Raw genomic sequence first — 26,980 nt, forward strand, 5'->3', positions numbered from 1 at the left:
TGCGTGAAGTTTCTACAACCTGCGCTGTCTCCAGCTGCCGCGGAAATGAACAGCGCCCGACCAAGTACCCCATCCTTCTCCTCCACAGACGCCTCACTGCCGGGTCTGAATCACTGGCTCTGTTTAAATGCTCTACACGGCCCGGGGCTGTGCTGCTCCCCGCTCCTGCCTCCCGACTAGTGCGAGGTCTTCTAGAGTCAGAGCTTAACAACCACCTGATTGGTTGCTGAACACTTCCATGAACGACCAACCAACAGACTAAACCTTTTTCCCTACTTAGGAAATTCCCCGCTCGTGTTCGGGAATGGTTACCAGCCTATGGACGCTCCCACGGATGCCAACACACCCTGCGCAGGGCACGCGCTGTACTCTCACCGGCAACAAGCAGCTCTTTTTCAAAATCTTTGCTAATTCAACACCATTGCTGGCTCTTACTACATTAACCCTAACACCCTGTGATCTGAGCTCATCTGGACGAGCCCTTTATGTACTAGAAACATTAACCTTTTGTTGTACTTGCTGCAAATATTTTTAGAAGTTTTTTTATTTCTAATATTTCACACACAGAAACTCAAATTTTAATTTATCCAATTTATTGTTTGTTTTTCTATACTTTCTGTCTTACAGTCTTCTCTCTTCTGGAGGCTTGCTGAGAATTCACTTCTACTTTCCTCCGAGTTTCTTCTTCTCTTTTTCCCTACGTTTAAAAATAACTTACCCTTTACTTATGTTCTCTCTAAAGAGAACGCATCTTCCTGCTGCGCTCAGACCTTCTCGTTGGACGTTTAAGTCTGTGGAAGCGACTGCAGTACGTGTGGCACGTTACCTCTGTGGTGCGAATGTGGCTGGCCAGCAGCGTGGCCCCGTGGTACCGACCCCTGGCCTGGGCCACGGTGACAACCCCCCGGCCATCAGGCCGTGGCTTTTCCTTGCCACGTCAACCCCAATGCCCCTATTTCTCACACGTTGGAAGGGAAATGCAGATTTGCGTAAGGACCAACGCCCTGTGGACCGTGAAGGCCCCACAGCATGCTTCAGATGTGACCTTCAGACTGAAGGGGGAGGATGACAAACGCAGTCAACAGAAAGGACCGACCTGTTTGTGAGTCATAAACTGTGTTGTAGTAAGGAAACTGCTCACTACTCTGCTAATAAAACTGATCTGTAGTAGAAAAATTCAAATACACACAAAAATAACTTGAAAACGAGGGTATTTCCCAATTGCTAACATTTTCCCACATTAGCTTTCTCGCTCACTCACTCCACGTATGTGTGTCTACGCATGTATGTGTGATGTTTCTTTTCCTGAGCATCCGAATATATTTTAGACACGATGTCCCTTTACTCCTAAATATGTCCATGTATATTCCTAAGAACAAAGATGTTTTAACATAACCACAGCATAATTATCAAAAGCAGGAGATTAACACTGCTAGAAACTATCCATGTTTTCAATACTGAATTGTGAGGATAGAAAGCACTTCTCCCCAGATGCTTCAGGTCGAGGGTGCACGGCAGCTGGCCTAGGACACGGGCACGCCGAGTTACTGTCTGATCTGCTCGCTGGGTCAGGCTTTCTCATCACTGTCCCTCCTCCTCCCCCAATGTCAGCTCGTGACCAATTTGAGAGAGAACATGGAATAAAACAGGACACACAGAGCTCTCCTTCCATCGAGCTAAGTTCCTGAGCATGAAGAGGTCTGGGGGGGGGCTCCATGGTCCCGAGAGGCACAGGCAGGAAGGATCCTTTGAAACACGTACCTTCCCAGTCAGCGGGGAGCCAACGGCCCCGTTGCCAATGTTCTTCTTCAAGTGGTCTGGAACCACGCCTGGACGGCCGGGAACGGAGGAGACAGTCCTGGAGAGGGAGCCGTCAGGACTCTTCTTTGAGCCTGGAATTCTGTGGAAGGAAGGGAACCAGTCAGGGATGTCTTAGTGAAGCCCCAGAGGCGCCCCAGAGAGAACCCCGATGCCCGAGCGTGCTTCTCTGAATTCCCACGGTGCCCCCACAACAATGTAGGCTTGTCACAGAGCCTCGGGGATCTGCTCAGCATGAACAGAGAGCCCAGCAGAGGCGGAACCTTCCAAGACTAGACTCTCGTTTTTACCAGGAAGCCAGAGACCCCTCAGTCACTGCGCCCAAATTCAGCCGAACAGCCACAAAGCAGCAAAAATGCCTCCAGTCTCCACATCCTCCAACCTCCAGGTCGGTGACAACTGGCCCCAAGAGAAGGTGCCCGGCTGCGGCCTCTACCCTCTGACAGGTTCCTTCGCTGCCCAGAGGAAGGTGCGTCAGCAAGCCGACGCCCACACACATCTCATCTGGGGCAACAGGCAAGAAGAAGAGGTAACTTTCCCGTTTCTACTCAAAGTCAGCTCGGTGTGGAGCACGCAGGTGGAATCGTGCTCGGACCTTCCCAGAGGCGCTGGCTGTTCCTCAGCAGCGGGCTGGCCTGGTCTAGAGGAGCACTTCCCTGTGGACGCCCCCCGCCCCAACCCCGGCGAGCTCTCCATTATGTGCACACAGGAACAGGCCAGGGAGAACAGAGGGAACGAGCTCACGGGGGCGGGGGCAGGCATTACTCACCGCAGATAGAAGAGCACGTAGGCCTGCTGGTTCAGAACCACCTTGATGTTGCTGGAATGGACCAAGGAATCATTCATTTGGTACCACTGTCCGTTGCTTGCCTGAAGGAGCACAGGGTGTAGTAGAAAACAAAACGGGTCAATCAACATGCATCCCATAATCCCTAGTTTTTAAAGAATGAAATAAAACCTGCAGTTAACTGCTGCATCTATCCATGTGCTAATGAACTAGCAAGGACTTCACGTTAAAATGTCTAATGCTCGTCTGGCTCTGAGTGTGACTACGAAGTGTGCTTTGAATCCCTGTTCCCTCCTGCTGCCCCAGCAGATGCGAGCTTTCCCCTCTGAAGGGTATTTCGGGTCTGAGCAGCACGGCATCTCCCACCAATACGCAGCCTTCCTGAGCCTCCACCAGGGCTCCAGCATTGGGCCCTGCAGGCAGCCCCTCTGGGGTCCCATCCAAGGGCAAGGACCCTAGAGCTCCTAGTGGGATGGGCTTCAAAGACATCTTTGCCCTCCATTCCCCAAAGCAACAACAGGCCCTGAACACGACGACAAACAAGGCTACTTTCCACGGAGGCCACGCCTGGACCTGTACCAACGGGCACCGCCACGTGACGCAAGCGCGGCCGCACGCGGGGGCACTGACCTTCACATAGCAGTAATAGTGGCCCGCGTGGCAGCCGTGGCCCGAGTGGACCAGGACCGCATACAGCCCGTACATGACAGGCTCCCCACTGCTCTGGGACATGTACGGACGGATGTTCAGGAATTCCGGATAGCCCACGTCCTGGAGAAAAAGCCAAGGGTAAGGCAATGAAAATTCATCCACGGGGGACAGGGTCAATTCACCCTCTCCGTCCACAACCACATAAAATGCACAATTCCTCGGCTGGTCTTCGACAATCTGGGGGCAACGGGGCCTGCGGCAGCGCTCCAACAATCCCCCGGTCAAGGTTAAAGAACAGGAGGCAACCAACCAACCAACCGACGTGAAACCCTGTTTTATCAACCTGTGAAGGCTTCACAATCTCTCCTATCTCTGCCCCGCGTCCAAGGCCACTCTCGCCCTGCGTGGGCCCCACGTGTAAGATGAGAGGAATAGCTCATGCCCTCCCTGCCACTGTAAGGAACAGGGAGGCAACGCCCGGGTCTGGGTCTTCCGAGAAAAAGGTGCTCACTCCACGGAGCCAACGGTCACAGTAAGTCAAAACTGTAACTGCGTGGGCCAGGACGAAAGTCATGCCAGAGTTTATTTCAAAATTTGACAATTCTTCTTGTTTGTTTTTAAGATTTTATTTATTTATTTGAGAGAGAGAGAGTGCACGCACACAAGTGGGGGGAAGGGCAGAGGCAGAGGGAGAAGCAGACGACCCGCCGAGCAGGGAGCCCGATGCGGGACTCGATCCCAGGACCCTGAGATCATGACCTGAGCCCAAGGCAGACACTTCACTGACTGAGCCACCCAGGTGCCCCTGTATTTCATTTTTAAAAAGTCAGCGTGTATAGGGCCACCTGGGTGGCTCAGTCGGTTGAGCATCTGCTTTCGCCTCAGGTTGTGATTCTGGGGTCCTGGGATCAAGTCCCACGTCAGGCTTCCTGATCAGTGGAGTCTGCTTCTCCCTCTGCCGCCCCCTGCACCCCATTTGTGCATGCCCACTGCTCTCTGTCTCAAATAAAATCTTTAAAAAAAAAATTCTTCACAATAAATTTCCCTCCTGGAAATTCAAAATACAACACAGCTTATTAATAAAGGCTCTGAAAAGGCCTGCAATTAAAAAGGACTGCTGAACTTCAGCTTGGCAGTTCCCAAACTCAGCTGAGCACAGACCACTTTCAAAATACAATACAGCTGTACCTACAATATACGCCATCTTATAAACATACAGCACAAACATTCTGCGGAACACCAGTTTGGGAAATGCTGACACAAGCAAGCCCCATCACTGCCAGTGAGGAAGCTGAGGCTCTGACAGCGCCTTGCCCCAAACCATCTAAGTCGGCTCTAACCACTTTTATGATACGGCATCTTCTATTAAAATGCCACTGTGCACGACACCTGGCGGCCTCGGTCAGGGGAGCGTCCGACTCTTGATCTCGGGGTCATGAGTTCAATCCCCATGTTGGGGGTAGAGAGACAACTTAAAGAAATGAAGTAAAATAAAATAAAATGCCATTGTACAAGAGTAAGTTTTTATTCTACCTCCCACAAAAAGCCACGCAACAGCACGTGGTGGATCAGAGCCCCACAGTGCAGTGGTCTCGCTCATTCTGAAGGAAACCTTGAGCTTCTGCATGGGGAACATGCCACACACAGGCAGAGGTTGGCAGAAGAACCCAGTAAGACCGTGGGTCTTGAAGTTGACCGTGCGTGACAACCACTTAGGGATTCTGCAAACATGCAGACTCCTGAGCCCTGTCTTCCAGAAATTTCCAGTCACTGGCTCTGGGGTGGTGCTGGGAACCTGTATTCCTTAAAGGCTGCTGACCACGCAGATCGGACACCACGACGAAGGCTCACCTTCGTGATCTTCCCCCCACTGAAGTTGGCAAAGCGCTTGAGGGAAAGGGTTAAGACGTTGGATGTTCTGTGGATGGTGAAGCGCTTGCTGGCTGGGACCTTCTTCTTGCATCTGTGAGGAGGGTGAGAGGAAAGGGATCAGCTGGTGCTCTGAGGAACGCTGTCCTCACGCGGGCCCACAGCAGTGACACCTGCTCTGTCGGCACAGGGTCTCCTTGGCTGAGGCATGTGCTGTCTGCATCCCGAGACGTGAACCCCCGCGACTTAAGTGAAGGGAAGCCAGCGTAGGGAACCAAGGACCAGGGGAAAGCTGGAGACCGTAGAGCAACAAGGAAGCTCTTTCCCACGGAGGGCACTAGGTTGAATGCACGGGAAGCAGCCCTGGGACACGGGAAGGAACACCTGGAGCGGGGCTGGCCGAGTGAAATCACTGAGTGAAGCCGGAAGACACAGAAGTGAGGGGGAGAGAGACGAAGGAAAGCAAACAGCCTCTAGGGCACGGAGAGACGAACTCAGAGAGGGGGAAAAGCAGTGTTTTGGCACGGGATAATCAATCTGAAAAGCGTAATAAAGAAAACTATTCTTTAGTGGCCGCAGCTTCTGGAGGGGCTACGCATGAACTGCAGCCCCCACACGCTAAGTCTGTGCGGCCCTCAGGAGACCTGGGCCACCGAAGGCGGCTCATCTGGGACGCGGGCCGACAGAGGCTGGAGCCGACGGCCAGGTGCGGTCCCCTCCCCGCTCTGTGCCGCCGCTGGGACCTACGTCCCCGGTGAGGAGCGCTCAGAATGGTGCCTGGCGCATCCAAGGGCGACGTAAATAGATGTCAGCTGGCAAAACCGCGGCTGCCCTTCATCTGCGCCGTTGAGAGCGTCTGAGCTCCGCAAGGGACTAACGGTGGCCCTGAGCAGGGACGGCCCGGCCGCAGCGTGGGCCAGGCGGCTTACTCGAGGTCTTCCCCGACGGCGGGCTCGCTCTGCCGGGAGCAAAACAAAACTTACTTTGCACACATATAGGCGTTCTCTCCGCTCAGGACATCTGGTTTCACAAAAAGTTCCAGAGCACGCACAATATTAGCAGCTTGCTGAGGAGGACAAAAACGGAATCGCGTCAACGGAAGAAAAAGGCTGACTCAAGAAATGCCAACTGTAAGGTCTCTGTCAGGCTGAGGCAGCAAATCCCAGCCATCGGCCCGCATCCACACCGGCCTACCGGCTGCTGCCTTCGGGCCCTCACAGGCCGTCCCGCAAAGGAGCAGGGAGCGGGCGGCCGAGCCGGTTCTACAGACACGGGGCCCGGCCTGGCAGGGCTCCCCTGCACCCCAGGCACCGAGGACCCCGCCGCGGCTGCAGCCACAGAGAGCTGGAACAGGACGGGGGCTGGCCTCCCCATGGCATGCGTATGAGCGGCCCTGCGCCCTCCATCTACGGTGTGCTCACCCCTCATGCCTCGGGACACAAAGCTGCATTGTATCTTCCTGTGTTAAACGAGAGGAATGCGCACAGGGAAAAGGCTAGAAATCAACGCGCAAAAGCAGTGGCCCCTACTTTAAGGCAGTAGGATTGCCAGTATTTCTTTCCTTATCTACCTGGGTAATATGCCCTCACTGGTTCCCCTGCTCCCCGCCCCCCAGCCTCCCCGGCCGAAGGCAAACACGACACAGCAGAGCTGTGGGCCATACCCGGATCTCCAGCGCTATGTCCAGGTAGGGGTCGTATGTGTCCGAGACGCTCTTGCACACCGAGCACTTCACTGCAACGAAATACGGAGGTGGTGGGGCGGGTGCAGGTGCCCCCAGCGCGCCACCCCCAGGTCTCTAAGATCTAGCCAGCCCCTCGTGAACGCCGGTGTCTGGGGAGAGAGCTCGCTGACAACCAGAGTTCACAAGGGGACATCTGTCCAACCCAGCGCCTTGCTGCCCAGCCCAGTGACAGGCCCCAGTTCCCAGCTGAAGGGCAGAGGCCACGTGTGAAGAACTAAGGAACTCAGAGAAAAATAATGCCACCCTCCTCTACCCGTGCTGGAAATTCTGCTCCAAACTTCCTCCCGGGAACAGCGAGCCCATGGGCAAGGGTGTGTTTCAGAGGAGGCTGGGGCCTCCATGGCTCCCCCAGGTCTGCCCGTCAGGAAGGGGCTCCAGCTGGGCATGAACTCCTAGTCTTTCCTGGTTAAGGTTCTCATCCTTGACAAGAGGGTAGAGAAAACGTCTTCACTCACCACGCGATCTGAGATAGCCTCCAAAAATCTGATGGACCAAAGTGGTAGCCTGCGTTTGACGGTCCAACCTGGAGAGGAGACCACAGCCTTCAAGGGCAGGCCAGGAGGCAGTCCCTGCCCCTTTCATCCCCAGCCCAGCGCACCCTGGGGAGATCCCACCACGTAAGTATGGGTCTGACGTGCTCCCTCCGGCGCTCGGCGGACCCCCAGCTGTGCCCCGCTGCTCTGATGGGCCCGGGCGCACCCCACCGCTGCCCCCTCAGGCCTTCAAGACCCCCGTGCTCTCCACAGGCACCTCGCCCTGCACTTCACAGGAAACGAGAGGCTGGAGAAACGCCCCTAGTGCCCACCCAGTCCCAAGGACAGAAGCGCCCCCCCACCTGGCACCCGCCGCCCACCCCCCAGCTCACCCCGCCTCAGTCCTGCACGGTCAGCTCCGCTCCTTGCTGGCTGTCACACGCCCGAGCCTCTTATCTGAAGAGGGGGAGCGAGCAGGACAGAGCCCCGCCTCCGCATCTTTTGGCAGGACAAGAGCTGTCACGGCGTGGGCTCCAGGGTCAGGCCGGCCTGTACTCGAATCCCCCAGCCCGGTTCACCAACCAGGAGCTGAGGCCGCCCTAGGCCTTAGCTGCTCCTGCTCACCTGCCCCACAGAGCTGCTAAGCTGAGCGCCCGCACCCCACAGCTGTTCATGTGACGGAGATTCTGGGAACACCACCCTGTCTCGAGCCTCTGCTCCTGGCATCCGCCTGCGACCCACCGAGTCTGGCTCTGACTCTCGCCTCAGAGTCCTCCTCGGGGACACAAACCCAGCCGCGGACAGAGCAGCCGCTCCGTCGCGGGCACGCTCCCCCCTCCGCCAGGCCGGTCCCCTGCGCCCCCGGCTCTGCAGGGGCTTCTCCTGACGCCCTGACTCCCGGGCCCTGCCAGGTGCTCGGCGGTGCCGCCTCCCAGCGCTCTCCTCCCCACCCCCTGCACACACCACGCGGCGCCCTGCGCGAGGCCCCCCTGCAGCGTGAGCCAATGGCCACAGGACCAGCCACCACGGTGCTGCCCACACTCCGGGAGCTCACTGAGGAGCGGAACTCCACACAGCGGGGGACCAACACAAGGGCAAGTTTCTGTTTTGCAAAATTAGGAAATGAAAAACCAACTGCCACCATGTATTTTCACCACCGTTTGTCAAGAGGAGGGATATAATCTCAGCACAAACTGGAAGCTTGTGGCCAGCCACACGTGACGGCGGCTGCTGAGGTCCAGGTGGCCCTGAGCCAGCCCGGCTGTTAGAACAGGAGCAGCAAACCACCGCACAGAACCCGCTCTCGGGACCCCGAGGCAGAGCAAGCTCCAAGCTCAAACCAGCCGTAGGGAGGAAATAAAGCCAGATTCCAGCAAGCCGTCTTCCGTACCCCTGCCGGAGCCCTGCTGGAGATTAAGGCCGGTCTGGGGAGCACCGAGGCAGAGACCAGGGACTAGAGGTGACCCCGGAGTCACCCAGTATCCCCAGCAGGAGGAGCCCGCCAGGTCCTGAGACACACGTCACACCAGGGGCCGTCCAGCGCTCGGGCTCCGGGATAGAAGGCGCCCTGGACTGAGAACCACGCGAGCCACCAGGCCCGGGGCGGTGCCGAAGTGTTCTCAGTCCCACACGGGCACTGCTGGAGGGAAACAGTGAACGAGAATCACAGCACCTCAGCTGGTGAAGATTAGCCCCTAGAAAGCAAGCCCAAGGCAGATGAAAAGAGCAATACGGGATCCCAAGCTGACCTAAAGACCCTCAGACAAGCGTCTGGGGAAGGAAAGACCACCGTATGAAGTTTCAAACTAAAAATAAAAAAGGGCAAATGGAGAAAGTTAACTAACATGGAGGGAAAAGATGAAATCACGCCAGGAATGAAGTGGGAATTCCAAAGGGCCCAAGGGAGAAGAGATTCAAGTGAACACGGGGGAGGGGAGCGACACAGCAGGAAAGCAGCCGGAGGGGAAGTCGAGGAAAAGAGCTGCCAGAGAGAAGGGGGTCCCGCAGGAGACCGCCAGTGACTGGAGACCCTGACACAGGCCGTTAACACAGAACCAATACCATCATGTGCTCTGGGGGTGACAGGACTCTGTGATGAGTGTCACCGCTGATGACAGGTGGGAAACCGCGTGGCAAGCACGACATGCTGACGTACGTCTGCCTAATTCATCGTCGTGCATTCTCAAGCCACGATACTCAAGCCGAGCTGATAGGGAGGTGACGGCGTTCGGATGCTAGTGCTCGAGCCGGCAGAAACCGTTTCTGTGCACACGATGCTGGAGTCGGCATGTGCCGCAGATTCAAGCTCTCATCACTGCTCAGGTGTCTACCAAACTGACTGACAACGATCAGCTCGAAAGACGTTCCTAGTGAAACCATCAGACTTTAAAGAGTAAAAAAAAGATCCTGAATCCTCTCAGTAAGGTCCCTGCAAGGTCAAGAGAGGGACTGGCCTCTGGGTTCCGAAACCCTGCATTGCCCAGCCCAGGCCGCCTGGGACGCCCAGGCAGGAGGACAGGCCCCCCCCAGGCCTATTTAATGGGGGAAAGACTAAAGCAAAGGTGGAGACAAACGTGGGAGAACGGTAAGGTAAGAGATAATGTAACTAAGAGGCGGGTGAGAGAGGAGAGGGAAGGACAGAGGTGCTGGGCCCCCCCAAACACTGACAAACAGAACCAGAAAAGAGGAGCAAGGCCATGCACAAGGGTGCGTGGAGAGTCGTCACCCGAACGGAGATACAGGTCTTCCTGAGCACCACACGAAAGCTTAAAAATTAACGTGTAAAGGGAAACCAGAGAGAGGGAGAAACACAGCCAATGCGCCGTGTGTGATAATTAAAAACCTCAGCATCACGGCCAGGTCAAGACCAAACCTCAGTCGTCACAATAAATGCGAAGGAGTTGAACTTGCTTATGAAATAAACGGGCTTTCAACAAAGATATGATAGTTGTGGGTAAATGACCACAGCCACGTTCACAAAGCAAAAGCTCCAGGAGGCACAAGGAGGCGGGCGCCCGCCAGTGACGGGACAGCGAGCACTGTCCCGGCGAGACCGAGGCGGCAGGAAGCGAGCACGGGCAGGGAAGGCAGCCGGCAGGTCTCACAGCAGACGCGCACCCGGCCACCCGGCCAGCAGGGCAGCACGCCGCGTCAGGGGCGCCGGGAACACGTGCGAACACCGGCGTGTACCGGGTCACAAAGCCGGTTCCAGCAAGGTCCACAAAGTAGAAACACTAGAAATACTCTCTGCTCGCAAGTTCAACTAAAAATGTCTAACAAAACCAAAAGGAAAAAAAAGCCACTTCCACCCGCAAATCAAACTGAATCATTCAGCTGATGCGACTCTTCTTTTTTTCTTTTTAAGATTTTATTTATTTGACAGAGACACAGTGAGAGAGGGAACACACGCGGGGAAGCGGGAGAGGGAGAAGCAGGCTTCCCACAGAGCAGGGAGCCTGATGTGGGGCTCGAACCCAGGCCGAAGGCAGACGCCTAATGACTGAGCCACCTGAGCGCCCCTGTTTTTTCTCATTTCACTAAGAGCAGCGACACCTTTCTCACGGAGGGGTGTGTGGAAAGCATCCCACAACGCCCTGCAACGGCTCACCTGACGTCAGACGCGCTCATCCTTCCTCCAACGCACGGCCACTTCTGTGTCCTGGACCACGAAGGGCACAGCGCCACCCACCCTGCTGCCCAGACCACAAACCCGGACGCAAACCCCAAACATCCACCACACCTACCGGCCCATCCCTGAGAGTCTGGGTAACGAGGCTGGCATGGCAGCAGGGTCAGCTGCCGTCCTAAACCTCCCAGGGGTTTCCGCCGCGGGACCAAGGCTGGGAACCCCTGCCGGGGACGTGCTGTACCCACCTGCATGGCAGGGAGGCCCTGCCTAGGACCGGCCACATTCCTTGCCTCCTCCCTCCCCTCATCTGAGCCCTGTGGGGACTCCTCCTAGGAAGGAGGCCTCCTGCGGGTAGGAGCGCAGCACAATTCTTCTGGGAATGGCTCCCACAGAGTCCGTCCACTACAGTACTTACTACGTGACCTTGTAGACACGGGCCAGTATCTGCCTCCCCCCTCACTCTCTGAGCTCCTCCAACTCGAGAACCCAGTCTTTCCCTGGAAGTACCCAGTGTGAACATAGTGCCTGGCACGCAGGGGGCGTCAGCAGAGAGCTCAGATCGTTAGCCGCAGCCCGGGGCGGGGAGAGGCACGGGAAGGGCAGAACCAGCGTCTATCTGCCTGCAGGGACCTCGCTGCACATCTCAGCACGGCAAGGGACAGACGCCAGAGGAACCCATGGAAAGTTTTCTCAGGGTTTAAAAAGAATCGCATCACTGACACCAGAGGTTGCCCACGATCACTGCTACAACTCGACTTTGCTGAAGGACGTTCCAGATGTTTCTTAAGCTGTTTAAGGGGTATTTCCAGAGTCCAGGATCCGGTTCTACCCTAAGCCCAGGGAACAGCCTCGGAACAGGGAGCATTTTCGGCCTATTTCCTTTTGTCTGAACCCAGGAGCCAGGAGTGGTACAAAACCATCCCTGACCGTAACTGTTTCACAAAAGGGGAGGCACAGCACGAAGTCAGCAACCTGTCATATGTGTTTGTCTCTGCTTTCAAATCGAAAATGAAGACGTAACCACACAGAACGCAGCCTCAAAAACTGTAAACCTCCCACCCTCAAACGTCCCTGCGTGCTTTCAAGTGCTTTCATGAAGATGCTGGAATTCCTACCGCCCCATCCTCTGTATCAAAGTCAGGTGATTTTTAAAAGACGGGAAGAGTCTAGGACAACAGCCGAAGGCCCTCAGAAAGATCTGCCAGCATCCTTCCTGCAGGGGGCTGCTGGGACAGGGCTCCCCCCAGCGCCTGGCCCCGCCAAACCGCCCCTGGTGAGGAGGGTGTGCGGGGGAGGCCGTGCCCGGGGAAGCAGGAGCGGCCCCGCATCCGAGCTTCAGCAGGTGCAGGACCTGGACACAGGTATCTACAGAGAACGCCCGGGGGAATGGAGGGGTGGCCGCCTCCACGGCGGCGGGGTCTGAAGCCCCTTAGGAAAGTGGGTGAACGGAAGGCACGTACTTGGCACAGCCGTTCAAACAGGCCTTCTGCATGGCGTCGATTGTGTACCGGAGAAACTCGTGTGCGTCCTCCTGGTTTCCAAAGCGGAAATGCCGAGCAATCTCTAAAGAAAGAAAGAAGCATCAGCCTGGCAGGGAAGAGCTCATGCCTTCTCCCCCAGTCACCCACTGCTGTGTGCTTATCACCGACCCCCCGCTGTGCCGGGGGTAAGCGGCAAGTGAGGGGATCAAGAGCTCGGCGTGAACTGTGTGTCCCAGCCCCCCGCCCACACGGCAGGTGTTTTCTCAGTGAGACCCGAGGGCCTACACTCTCCAGACTTAACAGCGAAGCACGGGTGCCGCACACCACCGGGCACTGAGGATGGGAAACCCACCGATGAGCCAGTTTTCCAGAAGCCGGCACAGAGCACAGGCGGGTCACAAGGACGCTGCACAGGGTTTCAGAAACCAACTGACCCATGTCTTCTACCGAGTGAACAGGAAATCTGCGCTAACCAGTCCTGGCATGTTCAGAAGAGCCCCGGCCTCACCCTCCTCCCTGAGACACGGCTCCTGCCCCCCAGCTAGCCCGAGCTTCCCCACCCTTCAAAGGGAGGTCAGCACTCCCCTCCCCCCGCCCCCGCCCCACACCAGCCTCTCAGTCTGCACTACCACGTGCGCCGAAGTACTGTGACGTGAGTCAGGACTCCTCCCCGCACCCACCGCAGACTAGGGCTTAGCTGTCATCCGGCCAGGAGTCGACTCTTACTTTTCAGATCTCGGATGAAGGAGACAGGCTTGATGGCGTTGCCGCTGTTGGCGAAGGCCTGGACCATGTGGTTCTGCATGACGCACAGCATGCAGAAGCTGCCCTGGTGACCTGCACGCGGGACGAGGGGGCCTGGTTCGTCAGAGCTCCCGACACACTCCTGATGCCCTGCCCCCACACAGCTCCCATCCAAACTGCGATCCCAACACTCACCCCACCGCCCCGGGTTCGCGCTGTTGACCTGTGTGAGCTCTCTCCGCATGCCCTTGGTGCTAGTTACTCATAAGAAGAGTAGTAAGTCTGCTTTTCAATTTTCTCTAACCTCTAACCTGTGTCACGTGGTCAGTGAGAATGTTTTAGGGATTCCTGATAACCCTGAGTTTGCTCCTCCAACGGGGGAACCTCCACTCTTGCTTCTAGGAAACACCGCGCTGCTGCACCTCGAAGCTTGGCAAGCTTCCTGCACACAGACCCACGAGGTAAGGGCGTCCGGCTCCAGGAACTGCCCCATCGCACACAGTCCCCGGCGACACGGCTCTGCGTCCGGAGAGCACGGGCAGCCTCGCCACGCAGCCACAGACAATACGGAAACGGGGTCCAGCGGGCCTCGGTCCGCCAGCCCCTGCCATGTCTGAAACTCTCTGCTGCTACTTGGGCACAGGCTGGAGAGCAGTACATTTAACCTTTACTGCAAATTAGGAGACCCTTTAACTAGCAAAGAGAAGTACAAAGCCTATACCACTGAGCTCCAACCCAGCTGAGGTGTTCTGCAAGTAAACACTGCTGTCACGGTGAAGTCTCCTGCCCGCACTGCCCCCACTCCCCCACCGGAAGTACTGCTGTCCCCAGCCAGGTCCCGACTGCTCCCATTAACATGGTTCCTGCGCTGACCCACGTGTATACTCGCACACGGTGTGTTTAAGCTTACTTTACACAAATTACGCCATGCAGTACGCACTGCTCAGCGACCGGTTTTGACGCAGCTCTGGGTCCTTCTGGTAGACTAGAGGACCTCACCCAACAGAGAGACCACAGTTCACTCACGTGTTCCCCACTAACACACATGGGCCCTTGCATGTTTCTATCGCAAACAACCCTGCACCTGTCTCCTTGTATCGAACCTTCTTGAAGGTGTACCCCCACAACAGGCCTCTGGGTCCAAGGGCAAGCACATCTTCAATTCTGCAAGCTACTGCTGTCTCAGGTATGCTCCAGACCTGCCCAGGCAGACCAGTCGTAACACAAAACGCACCACAAACCAACCGCTCTCCCCTGTGCAACAGCCTCCTTACCCAGTTACTCTGACCCATCTCAAAGCCAACAACGAAGCAGCATGCAGCCGCTCACTGTATTTACAAACAGAACACAGCTCGTGTTGGCAAAGACGTGGACGGACGCGAACCCCTCCCTGCGCACTGTTGCTGAGGATGCACACTGCAGCAGCGCCTGTGGGAAACAGCAGGGCGCTCCCTCAAAAAATCAAAAACAGAATTCCCATATGATCCAGCAATCCCACCTCTGGTTTTACACCTGAAAGAAATGAAAGCAGGGTCTTGAACAGGTATGTGCACCCATTTTCACAGCATTATCCACAAGAACTAAAACCCAGAAGCCAAGTGTCCATCAACAAATGAATGGGTAAGAAATGTAGGATGTACACACAGTGGAATATTACTCAGCCTTAAAAAGAAAAGCAAATCTGACACCTGCCACAACATGGATGAACCTTGAGAACATGATGCTGCATGAAGTCAGCCAGTCACAAAAAGATCAATACTGGGGGCGCCTGGGTGGCTCAGTTGGGTAAGCGTCTGCCTTCGGCTCAGATCATGGTCCCAGGGTCCTGGGATCGAGCCCCACATCAGGCTCCCTGCTCAGCGGGAAGCCTGCTTCTCCCTCTCCCACTCCCCCTGCTTGTGTTCCTGCTCTCGCTGTCTCTCTGTCAAATAAATAAACAAAATCTTCCGGAAAAAAAAAAAGAGATCAATACTGTATGATTCCACTTAAACGAGGTACCTGGAGTCGTCAGGTTCACAGAGACAGAAAGTAGGATGGTGGGCGCCAGGGGCTAGGGGAGGGGGACAGGAAGTTAGTGTTTAAGGGGCAGAGTTTCTGTTCGGGAAGAGGAAGGAGGTCTGGAGGTGGATGGTTGCACGATAATGTGAATGTATTTAATGCCACTGAGCTGTACACTCAAAAATGGTCAACTTTGAGGCATCTGGCTGGCTCAGTCAGTGGAGCATGCGACTCGATCTTGGGGTCATGAGTTTAAGCCCTACATTGGGCGTAGAGATTACTTTAAAAAAATCTTTAAAAATGGTAAATTTTACATTACATACCACAGTACAAAAAGGTTTTATCTAAAAAAAATGCTACTATATACACTACCCCTTTGGAGGGATCTTGGAAAAACGGTTTATGTGAGCACCTTTACATAAAGGGAAGGCTTTTACTTCTCATTTTAGAGCTTTTTGGACTCTTCTAACCATAGCCATTTATTTCTTTTATTTTTAAAATGACAATAATGGCTGAGGGGGCTCAAATTTAGGCAAAAAACTAAAACATGTTATTTAAAATAACTTAAACATATGCATTCATCACCAATGCTGAACAGAGAGTGCCCACCTTCCCAATCTAACTCAGGTGAGGACATGACTCTGTCAGCTGTGTGGGAATCACATCTCTAATGATCACGTACAACACTGCAGACCGTTAGCCTGATAAATCATCACTCCTAAATAGGGCCAGGAACAATTTTAGCCAGAAATTCCTGAAACAGGGATTCCCAAATCGTTGGCAATATGCAAGACTGATTTAAGTGGCATGTGGACAAACACTTTCTTCAGGTAATTAAGAAAAATAGAACATAAAAGTCAAAGGGTGCCTGGGTGGCTCAGTTGTTAAGCGTCTGCCTTTGGCTCAGGTCATGGTCCCAGGGTCCTGGGATCGAGCCCCGCATCGGGCTCCCTGCTCAGTGGGGAGTCCGCTTCTCCCTCTCCCTCCACCGCTGCCCTCTCTCTGTCAAATAAATAAATAAAATCTTAAAAAAAAAAAAAAAGAACATAAAAGTCAAATCCATGACTTTTGACTTTTGGGACCTTGCTACTTCAATTTGGAGAAGAATGTGCAAAAGGATAGAATTTAATCCTCCTGCAAATTTTACATAAAGTGTTTCTTTTCGGGGCTCCCGGCCGGCTCAGTCGCTGGAGTGTGTGACTCGATCTCAGGGTTGAGTTCGAGCCCCATGTTGGGTGTGGAGAGCACTTAAAAATCAAGTGTTTCTTTTCCAGCTCAGTGCCGGTGCGGAAGCGGTCTAGTACGCAGCAGGACTCGGCGCTCCAGGCCACACGTACGGCAGCCCCGGTGATACTTCGGAGTCCTCAAGAGCCTTCAAACAGCGGGCATTCGAGGAGCAAGAGAGGACAGCCCGAGCCCAGCTGGGGTCACTCAGAGAGCCAGGGGGTATAGGCCAACAAATACTAAACTTAATACTTTTACTCTGAAAAAAAGGAAGACACTAAGGTTAGCATTTCAGAGTGATGCAGACGGACACTGGGGCGCTCACCGGAGAGGCATCCTGAGCCAGGGCGAGACGTCCCGCTGCCAAGAGGGGCTGATCCTGGCTGCTCCCGCCTCACGCCCTCGCTCCCACGGGCTGCAGGATACGCGTGGCGGATTACGGGATTCCCGGGTGTCACCTAGTTTACCTACACTAACCCTAATGAAGCTGACAAAGGGGCCTGCCGAGGAAGCAAAACCGGAGGGCAGCTGCACAGGGAAGCAGGGTGAACAAGAAAAAGGCAGCTACCTAGGTCTGGAGAGTAGGGTCTCCTCACCAAAGTCATGAGAAAAAAACAAGAGCACCGGGGTGCTGGGGGGCTCAGTCACTTGAGTGTCTGACTCTTGATTTCAGCTCAGGTCATGATCTCACGGTTGTGGGATTGAGCCCCGCCTTGGGCTCTGCGCTCAGCATCTGAGTCCGCTTGAGATTCTCTCTCTCTCTCAAAAAAAAAATGGCTTAAAAAGACAAAAAACCACAAAGACAGCCCAGTTGAGTCTTTCTAAAAGTCCACCCAGAACCCCCTCGACATCACCAAGGTCACTACCAGAAATAGAGATTTATAACCAACTTCACCTGCAGTGGGCACGGTGCCTCAGTGTGTGAACTCTGGCCACCACAGAACCATCACAATCGCAAGATGTTTTATTAAAAATGCTATTTCCGGGCGCCTGGGTGGCTCAGTCGTTAAGCATCTGCCTTCGGCTCAGGTCATGATCCCAGGGTCCTGGGATCGAGTCCCACATCGGGCTCCATGCTCGGCGGGAAGCCTGCTTCTCCCTCTCCCACTCCCCCTGCTTGCGTTCCTGCTCTCGCTATCTCTCTGTCAAATAAATAAAATCTTTAAAAAAAAAAAAAAAATGCTATTTCCATCACATGTCACCTTTCACGGATTTAAAAAAATAGAACGAATCTCCCTGAACACATCACACAATCCACTTTTATCCTAAAACACTGCTCCTCACTTGCTCCTATCTGGTCCTGCCTCTGGTTCTATCCTGATTCCCTGACTTATTTTCATTGTTTACCAATTAAAAAAAAATATATATATATTTTTTAAGTCTTACCCCATATGTGTATACCTAAACACTATAGCGTCTTGTTTTTCTGTTTTATAAATAGCAATTCACGCTGTCCGCAACCTTCTGGGACTTTTCCTTCACTGGATTCTTCAGCCCCATGCACGAGCGGTCCTTCATTCCCCTGCCCTGCTGCACGCTGTTCCTCACGGGCCCGCGCCGTGTCGCGCGCATCCGTCTGCAGACGGGCACCGGAGCGGCTCACGATCTGCTGCGTGCAGGTATGCTTACACAGGGGTCCTGACAGGCACGCACCGAGCTCCTTTGCAGGCGGAGTACTGCTGGCTGGCACGTTATTTGGAAGGTAAGGCCAGCTCAGCGAGCATAGAAGGTTCTCGCTCATCTTCATGCTGACACTCGGTCCCACCAGGCTTCTGAACGTGCATCCATCACAAAGGTGTGTCGCGTCACTGCTGTTGTCGTGGTTTTAATGACACTTCCCTGATTTCAGCAAGGCTGAACACCTCTCCCTATACTCTGACCAGGAGTTTCCTCTTCTGTAAAATGCTGGTTCATAATTTTACCTTTTTATGGGTTGTCTTTCCCTCGTTGGTCTGTATTCTTTCCACATTCTTGGTAGCGATCCTTTGCTGGTTATGTGTCCCGGGTTTTGTCTCCAGCTCATAGCTCCCTGTCTGCCTTTTAAGTGTTTTTTTGGGAACAAATGTTAACTTCGATGCAGCTGAATCTGTCATTTTTCCTTTAGAGTTGGTGTTTTCTGAGCTCTGTTTAAGAAACTTCCCATCCCAAGGTCAGAAAAAGATTGGCCAATGTTTGTTTTAAGAGCTTAAAATTTGCTTTTGATATTAAATTTTTAACGCATTTTTTGTGCACAGGTATGCTGTGAAATGGGGACCCTATTTTGCTTTTTCCATATGTAAGCCCGAGTTCTTTTAAAGTTCCATTAATTTCAAATGGGAGACACATGAAGAACCAACATGTAACACACCTCCAGATGTACGCAGGTCTGTTTCTGGGCTCTATTCCATTCCACTGGTCAGTGGGTCCCCTCCCTGACCCAATACTATGACACTTTAATTTCTCTAACTTGACAAGACTACATAGTCAGTAGGGCACCCCTCTTCTCATAAAATTTTTTTATAGTAGCAAAATTTTTAAAAAACTCCTTGTCGTGTGGTGTAGAGAAATTCAACTAACTTTTTGTATGTTGATGTTGTATCTAGTCACATTGCCAAATTTCTTATTTATAGATTCTCTTGCTTTTTCAACGCAGGAATGTCATTTTCAAGGAACAATAGTGCGCTCCTTCCTTTGTGTCCTTGGTCACTGCTCTGGCTAGGACCGACACATCTTCAACACGAGTGGTGAGAGAGACCCTTGTTTCACTCTGGACTCTGAAGGGTATGCTTCCGATATTTTCCTATCTAGAATGCTTTTTTTGTAGTGTTTGGTAGATACCCTTTATCAAGACAAGGTAACTCCTTCCTGTTGCTCCTTTGCTAAAAGTTTATCATACGTTTCTTTTTGGGGGCATTATTTTTAGGTGACCTTTCTCTTTTAATCTGTTGATACAGTAATTAAGGAAGCAAAATTAGCAGTCTCTTACGTAGCACTCCGTGTGTGCCAAGTACTATTCTGAGCACTTTATGTAACTCCTTCAAGCTTCCCAACAGCTCTATCAGGGAGATGATATTATTACTCTGCAGATGAGTAACAGGAAGTTTCTAAAAGGTTAGGTAACATTCTCAGGGATCACAGCACTTCGGGGGAGAGCCAGGACAGGACCCAGCAGGCCCACCTCCGAAGGAGCGGTTTCACCAGCCGTGCTGGGCGCTCTCCACGGTCACACTTAGAGAGGTCCTGATACTAGAACATCCCTGCATCACTAGGACGAACACGAGTTGCTCACAGTGTTTAAGAGACTCTTGAACGTGGTAGTATTCTGTCTAGAAGTTTGTAACTACACTCATGAATAAGATGGGATTGTAATTGTTCTTTCTCCTACTGTACTTGTTTAATTTTGTTACCCAAGTTATAAGAACCTCATAAAATGAGCTGGGGGTTCTCTTTTTCTATTCTTGGGAAGAACCTGTGAAGCACTGCAACAATCTATTTCTCAAAATGTTCATAAAGCTCACCCATAAATCATTTCAGCCTGGTATTTTCTTCATGTGAAGATTTTTGACCATCAATTTAATTTCTTTTATTAGTAGTTAAAAGGCTTTCTACTTTCTTCAGTTTGGTAAGTGACATTTTATTTCATCTTTACCCATGTTTCATTTCTCCTCCGGGGCACGTTTTATAACGTACATAAAACACTGGTACAACAGTGGATGTGTAGTCATTGAATGTACATGTTATGAACATATTTTTTGAAAACACCTTTCTCCCTCTAGGTACTCATTTTCAGAACAGTTTGGGACCAACGCTCTACCCGAGTGACTGGCTTCTGTGGCCCGGCCTACAGCGGGCACGTGTCAGACTCAGGTTTTATCAGTTACTACATCACGGACCTCACTCCTACATCTGACCCAGGCTGAAGGCTGCTAGCACCACGGGCACATGGGTTTGTCTAATCAGGAGACTGTCTGGTTCCCACGACTCCGCCCCCCCCCCCCCCCCCCCCGGCTACCAGCTCCCACTCACAGTTGCGGGTATGCTCCTTGGAGAGCAGGTAGTTGGCCAGAGGTGGGGTGTAGGTCAAGCACTGTATGGTCGAGTTCAGGAAGCAGGTGTTGCCCAGGTTGTGGAGCCCCGCTCCCACGCGGTAAACCCGCTCCCACTTCAGAGACAGCCGCTCCGTGGGGAAGAGCACTTTCTGTGGGGCGGGGACCCCATCACCGCCGCTCTCGTGGGCATGCTCACTGCCTGCAAGAGAAAGGGACAGGGAAGAAAGGAGGGCTTAAGTCTATGCACGGGTGGGCCACGAAACAGAAATCGCTGAGGCACACTCGGCAGGCACCTGCCAAGACGCAGCGTCAGAGGGTAACCGGTGTCCCCGCTGACTGGAAGTTACTAGAAAGCCCAGGAGAAAACCCAGTCATCCCGTGGCTCCTGCAGACTGCTTAGGTCTGGAATTCACGGAGCCCTCCATGGAGGACGACCCTCAGAGCATGAACAGCTGGAGCCCGGCCCATTTGTCTTGCCTCTTTCTCAGCCCCGCTGCTGATCCTACTAAACACACACAACTTCCACGGCCTCTCTAAGGACACAGATCTCTTTGTGACCAACCCTGTATCGTTACTTCTGTAATTACAGAGCCGCTGACCCCAGAGAAGCTTCATTACTCTCTGACCACATTCTGTTTTTGCTCCTCCTGATCAGTCAATACTTCATCCACCCACTTGGTCAACACCCAGTGAGACCCCTTCCGCCAGCCAACCATGTGTCTGTACCCTGTCTCCTGGCCTGTGGCTCGTCTCCACTCCTGTGGCGACTGGCTCCCTCCGTTTTCGGGTTCAGCAAAACATATTTGCTCTTCAATGACTCCAGCTGATAGGAGAAACTCTTGCTGGCTGGTTCGAACTCGATCTTCTGTAAAAGGACCTTCTTGGCGGAGGCGGCCAGCAGCTTTCCCAGCTCTCCATCGTCAGCGGAGTCCTTGCGGCCAGGTTTCAGGGCTTCCTTCAATTTATCGACTATTGGCATGGTGCATCACTGTGGGGACAAGAAGGAACACAGAGCGACGAGTAACTAGGTCCCAGGAACAGAGCGTCACTTCTGTGAAAATCCCCTGGTCTCTATTGATGCTAGCAGCCACCATAAAAGCTTCTCTGGATTGGATGCCAACCCTACAAAGGAAGTGTGAAGCACGGAGACATGTTACCAACCACCTGGCCAGAGTCCACCACACCTGCCAAGAAGAGAAGGTGCTTTCACAAACAGCACTAGAGACAAAGGTGCTACCAGCGAGGCCGCGGCGTGCGTGTCTTCGATGAGGGACTGTGGGACGACGGGCCTCGGCCTGATGCCACCTCCCTCAAGAGCTGACCACGTGGTCCCAATGTCTGCTCAGAAACAGGGAAACACTGGGCGCCTGGGTGGCTCAGTCGGTTAAGCGGCTGCCTTCGCCCCGGGTCATGATCCCAGGGTCCTGGGATCGAGTCCCACATCGGGCTCCTTGCTCAGCAGGGAGCCTCCTTCTCCCTCTCTCTCCCTCTGCTTGTGCTCTGTCAAATAAATAAAATCTTTAAAAAAAAACAAAACAGGGAAACACTGATGCTCATAAGACACGCTGGTTGCACACACAAATCCATATAATAAAAGAATTAGCGTGGTGAGTTACATAAGCACGCCTTTCTGCTCGGGCTCGTGCTCTTCAAAATGAAGGCCAGAGGTCACATGTGATCACTGAAATGATGCGAGTCCACACCGAGATGCAGTGTAAGTATAAAATACGCAAAGGATTTCAAAGACTTAGCATAAGAATATAAAACATCTCAGTAATTTTTAGACTGGTTACATGTTGAAATGATAATATTTTACATATATTGGGTTAAGTAACACGTGTTGTGAAAATTAGTTTCACTTGCTTTTTATTTTTTAATGCAGCTACTGTAAAATTTTAAATTATATGTACGGCCTGTGTTGTTGGGCAGTGCCTATACAGACGATCCTTCTGGAAGTGAGGGAGGGGACACAGGACGGTGGCGGGACTAGGATGGTACACACAAGACGCCCAAACTTTAAGAGGGAAGTGACAATTCAGGGCTGGAGTGCGGCAGGCCTGGCTTATTCCTTCACTTATCAGCTAAAAATTCCAGGGGAAACCACTGTGACTTCGCAGCTCCCTATTCTGTGTAAAACAGGGACTGAAAGCAGCACCAAAGGAGGTTCTGAGGTTACCTAGGTGAGAGCTGCAGCTGCTGGAAATAGGACTGAACAGGAATCCCCTCCATCACCTCTGATTGCAACTCACTACCTCTCAACTCAGCCACCCCAGCCAGAGCTCAAGGGCAATCTGAGTCACAATTAGAAAAATATGTTCCTCAAACCGCTCACTCTTACCAGAAAAATGAGGACTCCCTCAGGTATCCGGCATCCAGCCTGCCCCAGGGGCAGCAATTAGGCAGGTGTATCCCGTAACTCAGCAAAAGGATCTCTTATTAAACCGTTCAAATTTATCCTTATGGAGCATCTCATTCCCCACACGGGTCAAATTTCTTTATCTATAAAAATTTCTGCAAGGGGAGCGCCTGGGTGGCTCAGTCGGTTAAACATCTGCCTTCGGCTCAGGTCACGATCCCAGGGCCCTGGGATGGAGCCTGCTTCTCCCCCTGCCTCTGCTTGTGTGAGTGCTCTCTTTCTCTGACAAAAAAAATAAATAAAATCCTAAAAAAAAAAAATTTCTGCGGGGCACCCGGCTGGCTTAATCTGTAAAGCATGTGCCTCTTGATCTTGGGGCTGTAAATTCAAGCCCCATGTTGAAATTTACAGCTGTCAGTTAAAAATAAAATCTTAAAAAAAAAAAATTCTTGCAACGAATTGAAATGTAAGAAACTTATTTTTTAAAAAGCAAGCACAAGTTCTTTGATTTGAAGAAATAAAAGAACCTTTCCTAAGGGGAATTATCGAAGTGTTCCCACCAACTGAAGAACTGTTGCTGGGCTACAAGCTGATAGCTTGGAGAAATGGAAAACTACTCTAAAGCCTCCGCTGGCTCACCTGGGATGTCTGAACTTGGGCGTGTTGCTGCTGCAGCATGGGGTCAGGTTCTTGGCCGGACTGGGCAGATGCAGGGCAGGACCCTCCGATTCATGAGCTCCTCGGCTCTGCCCCGTGAAATCACCAAAGCTGCAAGTCTGTCGTTCAGAATCTGTGGGGTGAACGGAGCACCACGTGAGGCCGCTCTCTTCCAGTATTTCCTCAGCCCCACTGCGCGGAACCAGAGCAGGAAGGCTATCTATCTGGAAGAGTCGGCATTCAGGTTGAAGGAGTATGGATGGTGCTGGATTTAGGGAGTCTGGAGAAGAACTGAACGGACTAGCTACAAGTTATTACAACGTGCGTGATATGAAGACACTGCCCTTGGCTCGGTATCTTAACCTTCAGGCCCATGACAAGCCCAATGAACAAAAATCTTCAGTGATCTCCAGTCTAAATCACTTTCTAGAGTGAGAGGTAATAACCCCCTCACCTCCAACTTCCAGATTTCATAAACCAGTAGAATTTTTTTTTTAAGATTTTATTTATTCATTTGAGACACAGAGATACAGAGAGAGAGAGAGCATGAGCAGGGGAAGAGGCAGAGGGAGAGGGAGAAGCAGGCTCCCCGCTGAGCCAGGAGCCCAATGTGGGGCTTGATCCCAGGACCCTGGGATCAGGACCTGAGCCGAAGGCAGACGCTTAACCATCTGAGCCACCCAGGTGCCCCTAGAATTTCGAAAAAAGAAAAGAAAATCGAAGAAGCAGTAAGAATTGCCACATTTTCACTTTGCTAAGTGCAGATTTTCTTTAACTACCATCCACAATCACTATGATTACATAAAATTAAAATACTTAAAAATTTTTTGCTGTGAAAACGTTCAAATATATACAATGTGGTGGCAACAACACAGGGACCACATATTCCCCTTATTCAGCATCAATAATTACTATGTAGGCCCACTCCTGATTCCTCTCCTGTACCCACATTATTGACAGCAAATTTCAGATGCATCATTCCTCATATCCATAAATAAAATCATACCAACGCCAAAATAAAGGGTGAGCATAATGAATATGATCTCAGAATAAAATCCAATCTGTAAGGTGAAGATTCCAATATCCCTGTCTTAATCGAAACTCATACCTTACTGTGGACAGGTGAGGACATAGATGGACATGGGTCCAAGGGCAAATGTTCGGGAACCAAACAACAAGAGGATAAACAGAACTTGGGAGATAATAACCCAATTTATTTTGAGAGAAGTAATTTAAAGAACATCTATCCCACAGCCCACTCCTCAATGTGAAAGTCAGAGACTTTGAACAATTTTTCAAGTTCTGACGAAGATCAACCTCTGTCGCTAATTCCACCCAAAACATATTCAACAATGACCAAAAAATCATCTCTCTCTGAGGTGTAGGAACCCAGAGGAAAATGTCTTTGTCATCATCAGCAAGCCCTCTGATGTACATAACGGACAACCTGCTCTTCAGAACTCGGGAAGGATGCTCCCTCCACTCCGCGGTCCAGGAACAGCTCAGGCTTCTCCAGGCATATTTCTCCCAACAAGAGTAGGCAAATATAGCATCTGCAGAACACCCTTCAAGCATATTCTCTCTCCCTCCTCCCTCTAAATGCACTTTTCCAGGATGAAATGCACTCAAGACTCACAGGGTCAACCACGTGCTGGTGGGGGAGGAGCCCCAGATGGACAGAGCCCGGGCCTCCCTGGGGCACTTTCACAGGGGGCCTCCAGGCTCTTCCGCAGAGGCTGCAGAACACCAGGCTCCAGCCAGAAAAGCCTCCCTCTCCTTGGAGGCCGGATTCTAGGCATCTCTTACAGAAAGCAGGATGGCCACGATGCTTTCCTCTCTCACCTCTCTGGGTTTTAGAATGCTACTCCGTCCGGCTCCTAGTACCCCAGGGGAGAGACTCAACACTACCGACTAAAATAAGGGTATTTTCAAACCCCACATCTTGTCCCCACCCACTCACATTCACCGTGACCATGACCCTGAAGAAGGTTACCTTCTCCAGGGTTAAGTCTTTCCCACATTTATTACTAAAAGGGGGAAAAAAAGAAAAAAGAAAAAAATTTCAGCACTGCTGCCAAACAGAACAGATTCTGACTTAAGCTATTCCAGAGAAAGTCTGGGTCCTGCATTAGTGATGCTTCTCTGGGTAACAACTGTGCCCAAGACCGACACAGACCGTTGCCTCCCTCGACTCCCTGGGGCTCCTGGCTGGGGCAGCTCTCTCATCCACCACCAGTCCGGGTTCCCCGGGAACAGCAAAGAGCATACCTCCCGGACCCTCTCTGTGGACCCCCTAAGCCCCCCGCGGACTGCGCAGCCCCAGACCTTCCCTGCGGATCCTGGAGCCCCCGCGGACCGCGCGCCCCTGAGCCTTCCCGTGGACCCCCGAGCCCTTCGCGGACCGTGCGCCCCTGACCTCCCCATGGACCCCGGAGTCCTCGCGGACCGCGAGTCCCGGACCCTCCCCGTGGATCCCCGAGCCCCTCGCGGACCATGCGCCCCTGGCCCTCCCCGTGGACCCCCGAGCCCTTCGCGGACCGTGCGCCCCTGACCTCCCCATGGACCCCGGAGCCCTCGCGCACCGCGCGTCCCTGACCCTCCCCGTGGATCCCCGAGCCCCTCGCGGACCGTGCGCCCCTGAGCCTCCCCGAGGACGCCCGAGCCCCTCGCGGACCGTGCGCCCCTGGCCTTCCCCGTGGACTCCCGAGCCCCTCGGGGACCGTGCGCCCCTGGCCCTCCCCGTGGACCCCCGGCCCCTCACAGACAGCGTAGCCCCGAACTCCTCGCTAACGAAGTAGCCCTGGGCCCTCCCCACCGGTCCCTGAGCCCCTCGCGGCCGCGCGCCCGTCTCCCCCGGTGCGCCCCCCTGCAGGCCGCACCTTCCCGCGCCTCAGGCCCAGCGGAAGCCCTCCAACCCGGCCGGACGCGCAGCCTTCCCTCGGCCTGCGCGCCGCCGAGACCCGGCCCCAGCCTACCCGGCCCTCAGCGGGCCCAGCTGCAGGGCCGCGGCGCTGGCGTCTACTCGGCCCGGGCCCTGCACACGCACCATCCGGGCCTCGGGCGACTCACACACGTGTCACGGCGACGCTTAAAGGCGCCGCAACTCGTGGCCCACGCTGTCGGACTCGAAAGGTCGTGGCGGCTTTAAGAGATGGGGCTAGCTGCGCCCTCGCTCCCTAGGCCCGCCCACAGCCGTTCTACGCAGCCTATACGTCACTCCTCCACCCCGCGGCCCCGCCAGCCTACGCGATGACGCAAGCACGCAGAGCCGGAGACGCCCCGCCCTCTTGGCCGGAGTCTGGCGTGTTCCCGGAGAGCACGTGAGGCGTCCGCTTCCGGGTCCCTAACGCGTGTGTGCACCTGGCGCAGCCCCGTACCCCGGGCCCCTTGCACGCCCCGCGTCCAACCGGTGGAGCGGGGCCTCGGCCTCACTCTCCGGGGCCCTTTAGTGACCAAGACATGGATGGGGAGCGCTGAGGGCAGCAGGGGAGGCCAAGCAAAGAGCTGTTGGGATGAAGGGTG

At 53.4% G+C, this 26,980-nt stretch overlaps 1 protein-coding gene across 4 annotated transcripts in view; it reads right to left on the bottom strand.

Moving 5' to 3' along the window:
- The window catches only part of USP36 (ubiquitin specific peptidase 36), a 37,682-nt gene extending 11,108 nt beyond the window's left edge, over positions 1–26,574 (bottom strand). For 2 of the 4 annotated variants that reach the window (XM_032429531.1, XM_032429532.1), the window contains exons 1-13: positions 26,338–26,574; positions 23,441–23,591; positions 21,172–21,433; positions 20,423–20,644; positions 13,178–13,288; positions 12,431–12,533; positions 7,325–7,392; positions 6,789–6,859; positions 6,109–6,191; positions 5,108–5,219; positions 3,236–3,376; positions 2,588–2,688; positions 1,762–1,900 (exon numbers count right to left, since the gene is read on the bottom strand). In XM_032429531.1, the coding sequence (XP_032285422.1) occupies positions 1,762–1,900; positions 2,588–2,688; positions 3,236–3,376; positions 5,108–5,219; positions 6,109–6,191; positions 6,789–6,859; positions 7,325–7,392; positions 12,431–12,533; positions 13,178–13,288; positions 20,423–20,644; positions 21,172–21,424 (1,404 nt within the window). In that variant the 5' untranslated portion in view covers positions 21,425–21,433; positions 23,441–23,591; positions 26,338–26,574. The remainder of the gene's footprint in view (positions 1–1,761; positions 1,901–2,587; positions 2,689–3,235; positions 3,377–5,107; positions 5,220–6,108; positions 6,192–6,788; positions 6,860–7,324; positions 7,393–12,430; positions 12,534–13,177; positions 13,289–20,422; positions 20,645–21,171; positions 21,434–23,440; positions 23,592–26,337) is intronic. The other 2 variants (XM_032429533.1, XM_032429534.1) reach the window with 2 other exon arrangements.
- Positions 26,575–26,980: the final 406 nt, after the last annotated feature.

This window comes from Phoca vitulina, unplaced genomic scaffold, assembly GCF_004348235.1.
Source record: "Phoca vitulina isolate PV1807 unplaced genomic scaffold, GSC_HSeal_1.0 scaffold41, whole genome shotgun sequence".
NCBI classification, from domain to species: Eukaryota; Metazoa; Chordata; class Mammalia; order Carnivora; family Phocidae; genus Phoca; species Phoca vitulina.